The 6,445-nt window shown below is 43.3% G+C and overlaps 1 protein-coding gene across 2 annotated transcripts in view; it reads right to left on the bottom strand.

Annotated features, from left to right (window-relative positions):
- Positions 1-396: 396 nt before the first annotated feature.
- The window catches only part of TSG101 (tumor susceptibility 101), a 39,507-nt gene continuing 33,458 nt past the window's right edge, over positions 397-6,445 (bottom strand). For both annotated transcript variants that reach the window (XM_078433297.2, XM_078433298.2), the window contains 3 exons: positions 3,266-3,468; positions 1,998-2,237; positions 397-736 (listed from right to left, as the gene is read on the bottom strand). In XM_078433297.2, coding sequence (XP_078289423.1) covers positions 647-736; positions 1,998-2,237; positions 3,266-3,468 — 533 coding nt within the window. In that variant the 3' untranslated portion in view covers positions 397-646. The remainder of the gene's footprint in view (positions 737-1,997; positions 2,238-3,265; positions 3,469-6,445) is intronic.

Raw genomic sequence — 6,445 nt, 5'->3', positions numbered from 1 at the left:
ATGTGACAATAAAAGCAAGGAGGCACTCTACCTTCCTAAACTGTGGCCAGACCGTCTTGCCCAATTAACGTAACTCTCAGGTGTGTAGCATGCACTTGCCACTCTGTTCCTTTCTTCTTGGTGAGACCAGTTATGGTTTGGTTAGGCCTAGAAAGGAAACAGATCTAGGCAAGGACTGGTAGGAGGGTACCACATAGGACCTTTAACAGAAAAAGCCCCTTACATCCCTCAGTTTCAAATATTTCAAAAGTTAGATTTCCATATGGTATATTCCATATTAAATACAACTCACTTTGTAGATTACAGAATAAATAATGCTAAATTTTAACTTGATGGATATTATGCTTTGTTAGGATTTCATTGATTTTTCCTAAAAATGTTGAATAAAGAGAAAAATTATGCAACAAATTTTATTTAGCATAGTCAGTCCCAACATTCAGCACAAAAAGTTTACAGAGGATAGAAAGTGCATTAATAAAAGCCAGTCTTTACCAAAAGAAAACAGAAAATATATTATTGATTCAAAATATTTTACACTTGAATGATAAACTGCAATAACTTATTCTGGGCACCTACTGATAAGAGAAAGAAAGAGAAGAAAAGAACGCTTTAAGAAGAGCTCAATCTCCAGCTGATATCAGAGAAGTCAGTAGAGGTCACTGAGACCGGCAGTCTTTCTTGCTTTTTGCATTAGTGCCCTCAGCTGGAACTGTTTACGGGACAGAAGACGTACATGCTGGGAGGGGGAAAAAGTTTCAACAGTTTAGAACGGATTTGACCAAGGCAGGAAGTATCAGACAGTTTGTAACTTAGATGCGATCTAAGAACCCTAAACTTGTATCAACCGTCCTTTGGAACCAATATTTCATTACATGTAGCTTTTTTAAACTCGTTTTTAAACTAGACTGATGCTGGCAGGTTGTGCTATGAGATCCTGTAAAGGATTACTTCACAGGGAAGCATGACATTACAGGATCTGGCTCAGGAGTTTGACTACATCTTGAGATTAACCAAGATACCAGGGAAACTGGAACTGCAATCCTAACAAAAGTTACAAAAAATGTTACGACCGCCTGCACTTGGCAAGAAGCAGGGGAATGAGCAGCATAAACCAGCTTTTGTCCAATGCCTAGCAACAGCATACCTCTCGGGCCTCTCTGCGTGCACCTTTCCCTAAGCTAGGCCGCCCAAGCAGGAACAGCACATGAAGGGAGAGAGGCCTCATCTTGGGTCTCTGATTTCTAGCCGGATATTCATGTGCTTGCACCAGATCCAAGACCGGTTTGGCCACTTAATCACAGCGAGAGAGGCAAGATCAGCAAGTGACCCAAGCAGCCAGCCGGCCCCGCGTGTACACTGAAGCAGCTGAATCAAATACCCTAAAAGAGGGCTGCTATTCTCCTAAAACCACACTCCCCGATCCAACAGAGAGCAGTAGCCAAGCTAACTCACTGGATCTTCACGTCTGTACGTTAGCATTAAGCCTAAAACAACCTTCATTCAGAAGGGTTCTGGTACGAGCAGGGCAGCCCAATACTTTGCAGGGCTGTTCCATCTGGGAAAACAGGTCTAAAATTAGGCAACTCTAAGAAAATTAACAGGGAAATATGAAAACAGAACCCAAAATGGGTGGGGTCATCAGTGATCTTATTTTAGATGGTGTATGACTTGAAAGAACCAACGGAAATCTGATTGTATCTGACCCACGCAGCACAGTGGAAAGACACAGGCAGGAATGACTACATTCAACTTGGTGCTGCCTTGGGGGATGGGAAGTACAGCCACTAGTCCACCTTTCTTCCCCTCCCAGGGGGATCCTCAGCCCTGTGTAGGTGACATCACACTGCTCACAGCCACAGATCTCACTTGCTCTCTTTGGGAACACAAGGGATTTTAACTTCCCCTACGGAGAAACCCTCCTGGTTTGTGGTTTTCAAGGTCAGTGCCTCTAAAGCATGAGTTCTGAGATCCTGGAAAGCAGAGTGAGGAAGACATACCTTCAGGAAGACATCCAGATCTATTACTCCCCGTCTCAAGGCTTCTCCCAGGTAAAAGATAGTGTCTTCAATAGCATTTTCTTCTGCATACAGATTTAGGATTTGTTTGTATAGTGGGGCTGTGGGAATGATAACTTCATCAATATCATTGTTTTCAGACTGATTTTCCATTTTCTCCAGAGCAGAACTGAGTTCTTCATCCTTCTTTCTCAAAAGTTCTATGTTTTTATCAACCTCAGCCTGAAAACAAAACAGTCCAAGTATGAGGACTTCATACGAATTGTACATAAGCATCTACCAGTCAAGCATCTACAACTCAACTCTACAGAAACAGCCTTGCGAAATAAAAAAAGCAATACTTAAACAACACGTGGTCGATTTTAATGTTTCAGATAACATATTGGCCAACGGTAGAGGAAAAGGTGTGATGTAATATGCCGAGTGAAGACGGAATAATGTTGAAAACACTACACTGAGCACATCCAGTGGCAGTGATAAGCTTGTCACTTATCCGTGACAGATGATGTTGCAAATTAAGCCATCACACAACGAATTTTCCAGCAGCAGGTTCCCTCCATGAAAATAAGTGGGCAGCTGCTACGGAGGAATAACTTGCCTCAGTCTACACGGAGGATAAACCCAAAGAACCCCACACACTTGAACTTTAGTTACAAGATACTGCTGGTGGTTGTGGGCTCCGAACTCGACCAGTCTCTACCCACAGTCTGCAGATCTCCTTCATGCCTTAGAACTCTCTCAAATTCTTATTTCCCGGTTAACTGTCCGGCATCATCAAGCACTGAAACAATCCTCCACTGAGTCAGAAGCTCATCTCTCAGGGTGAAGGTACAAGTAAAAATGCTCTAAATACCATCCACCTCCCCACTGCAAACACAGTCTTTTTTTTTTTTGTTTATTTATTTTTGAGACAGAGAGAGACAGAGCAGGACCGGGGGAGGGGCAGAGAGAGAGGGAGACACAGAATCGGAAGCAGGCTCCAGGCTCTGAGCCATCAGCCCAGAGCCCGACGCGGGGCTCGAACTCACGGACCGCGAGATCGTGACCTGAGCTGAAGTCGGACGCTCAACCGACTGCGCCACCCAGGCGCCCCCACAGTCTCCATTTCTAACAAGTTATCCAGAAGCTATATTCAAATTCTTAATGACCAGAAAATTCGTGTTAATTTTCTGAACTCGTACTAGACCCACAGTCCAGGGTAACCAAGGTGTACATGTCCAAAAATCACAAGTATTCAGTGAGTTACTTACTACTTCTTGATCTAAACGGGTGACCATCTCTTCCAGTTTCTGGTGACCTTTTTTCAGGTCTTCCTCTGTTCGTTTCAAGGCATTGAGCTCGGCCTGGGCGCGATCCATTTCCTCCTTCATTCGCCATCTCAGCTTGTCACTGACTGCTGAGATGAGAGAGGCTCGGATGGTGTCCTCACTGATGGTGCCATCCCTACTGGGACCTGCACAGGAAAAAGGCAGAAACCACTTGCTTATTTCCCAGGCACTTTCTACTCCTTTTGTGGGACAAAATGAGTTGACACTTTCAAAGTGGGAGGAAAGGACAAATGGGATAAATTTATGCCAAAGAAAAACACTTGATTCAGGTCAAGGGCATTCTCAGGTTTCGCTGCTAAGCTGAAGTAGAGAGGAACCCACCGTAGAGGCCAATAAGAAGACCGAGAACAGGCAGTTTCCTTGATGTAAGGGTAATAAGGCTTCCCTTCGAGACTTTTACTCCTTTACTCTTTACCGAAGGAATCGGAAAGAACAAATGAGCAAAAGAGAGTGATGTACAGAAAATCCAACAGCTGATAAATGTCCCTTCCCATATAATGTGTCTTCTATAATTTCCTTGCATATTTCATATCAAATAAACTTATCCCTGTGATACTTGCTTCAAAAGGTTCTCCCGGTAACAGAAGTATGTATTTTCTTCATGACTACCAGTGTCCTTCAATTGGGGTCCTGATTCAGCAAATGTGTACATGGTGTGGGTGGGGAATTACATTTATCTGTCACTGCCTATAGTGAATAAAAACTGATTACAGACTAGTTTACAAAGTATCACTTCTACTTTGAGCTGAAAATTTTTGGAGACAATTAGTTACACCCATGGGAGGGGGGGGGGACGACCCCACCCCTTTAGTCCGTTTGCAAAATGTATCCAAACTCTTACCATTCATGTTCCCACATCATAGGCCTGTTCCTAGTACCAAAAAGGTGCACTGTTTCTAAAATGAAATTGAGCTTTCCAAACGATAGGCAGCCAGCTCCACACGGGCTCTTCGGTGTCCTGTCTGTCCACAGTTCTTGATGTTCCATAAGCTGGTCGGTCACCCTACTTTTTAATTAGTAAAGCTGTCTTCCTACAGAAGGTGGTTCATACCAGGTTGCCCTGAATGTTTTTCCGGCTTTTTGCAAATAACATTGGGACATTCTCTGATTTCATAGGTTTTGAAAGGAAGAGTCTTAAGTCTAAAGTCTAAGTCTAAAAGTCTAAGTTCTGCTTTTCTTTCTTTTTTTATTTCCACCACAGAAGAACTGTTTTTTCCTGACTTGGGTTTTCTTCTTCTTGTGAGGGAAAATGAGTATAGACAGTGTCTCCATGGCCAGGTTTCCCTAGGAGTGTCCTTCATCCACTTGTCCTGAGGACACAGCTTGCACACAGTGAGAGGGAGAGCCCAGGATCAGACCCGCAGTGTGCACTCCTTCTCACTCCAAGGACCTCTCTCCCCTCTTCCCTGCTAGAAACCTCTTGCTGAGGACAGCCCAGACGGTATCCATCTTACAGGGTTCACAGAGAGGCAAGAGGCAGTTAATACTTTCTGGTTGATTATTAACATACACATCCGTAAGGTATGTACTTTCCAGAATTCATTTCTCATTTTACAAGAGTATTTCAGCTTATTTTATATTCCTGAAAAGCAAAAGTGTTAACTCGGGTAACTTGTGCTTTGGAATTCAGAATGGCAAAACAAGAGGGCAACCACATTTCCCCTATGAAGACTGAGCTCTTGTTTTCCACATCCCTGGCCTCTTAATACCTAACTTTTCCGAAGATTCTTGTCGATTTACCAACTACTGCACCACCTCTGGGCTCATTCCCCAATTTTTTTCTTGCTGTTTTCCTGTCTGACCGCCTCTGTATTCACATCTTCCCCTACAGAGACCAGGATGACTTGAGCAACTTTCTCCCATTCACTAATTCATGTCTCCATCCATTCCTTCTTGCACCTTTGACCTCTCTTTCTACCACTCCTGCTTCCTGTGAGCAGCTCCCCTCAGCCCTGACTTCTTGCCCATCTCTCAGTCTCGTGGGCAGGCTCTCTGCTGAGGCGGCCTCTCTCACATTCTGTCAGACCACCAGGCCTCCTAACTCCAAAGGCCTCACCTGCCAAACACAACCTGATCCAAATCCTCAATCTTTCTGACTCTTAACGCTCTAGCCGCCTTTTATCATCTTGCCACAACGGCAAAAAATCCTCAGGACATCTTCAAAGGACTGAAACCATCAGATGGGAGTTCTCCACTCTTCTCCCACTCTCCTTTGAAACAAGAATCCTCACCCCTTTAACTATGGAACTATGGTTTGACTCCTCACTGTTCAGAAGCACTACCTTCCCTTTTACAGGAAGACAACTTGTGTTCCTCTAGATCTTTCCAAAAGACCACATGCTTTTATGCTTTCATCTGTTCTTCCTCCTAATCTGATTAGTCTAAGCACAATGACTTTTTTTTCCACTCTGCTCTTGGCTAAGGAAAGGTCTGTTTATTCACCTCTCTTCCTAGCCCAGAGCCGTGGACAATCTTTGCAATGCTATTCTCTCTAGTTCTTTCCTCTGAGTTCAAGGCCAGTCTTATCCAGCATCACTCTAATCCATACACATACTCAAGGGGAGGTGATATTACTCCTCTAAGAAGATGAAAGCTGGTTCTTAGAAAGTGAAAACCTCTTGTTCTTTTTATGTATAGAGTGGAGATATACATACAGTACGTAAACAGATATATAGTATAATATACAGTATTAACAGTTCACAGAAGGGATGATTAAGGGAAAAAATGTCTAAAAAGGCTCCCGAGGAGGATAATGAAGAAAGAAAGGTTAACACTGCTGTAATCCATCTGTGTGATTCTTGCTTTTCTACCAGATATTTTTCCGGCCTTGTCACCATGTCCCAACCTCATCCCCCAAATTATGGTCTACATTTGTTACAACACTTAAATTATACTGATCACAACCTATGAAAGGCAAACTTCCTGAAGGCCTTGCACGTGCTCTACTTACTTCCCTGCTGGATGATTCTGCTTTTTTCCATAGCCAGCCCTACCTCTTTCATTAACAAACTCTCAAGTCATTCTAACTAACAAAAACAGTTTCAGGTTCTTAAATATCAGATCCCATCTTCTACCATTAAATATGGTTAAGACTAACCCCCA

The sequence above is a fragment of the Panthera onca genome, chromosome D1 (genome assembly GCF_046562875.1).
Source record: "Panthera onca isolate mPanOnc1 chromosome D1, mPanOnc1 haplotype 2, whole genome shotgun sequence".
Taxonomy (NCBI): Eukaryota; Metazoa; Chordata; class Mammalia; order Carnivora; family Felidae; genus Panthera; species Panthera onca.
Note: the sequence above shows the minus strand (reverse complement) of the source record. Positions and strands in the feature narration are given on the sequence as shown.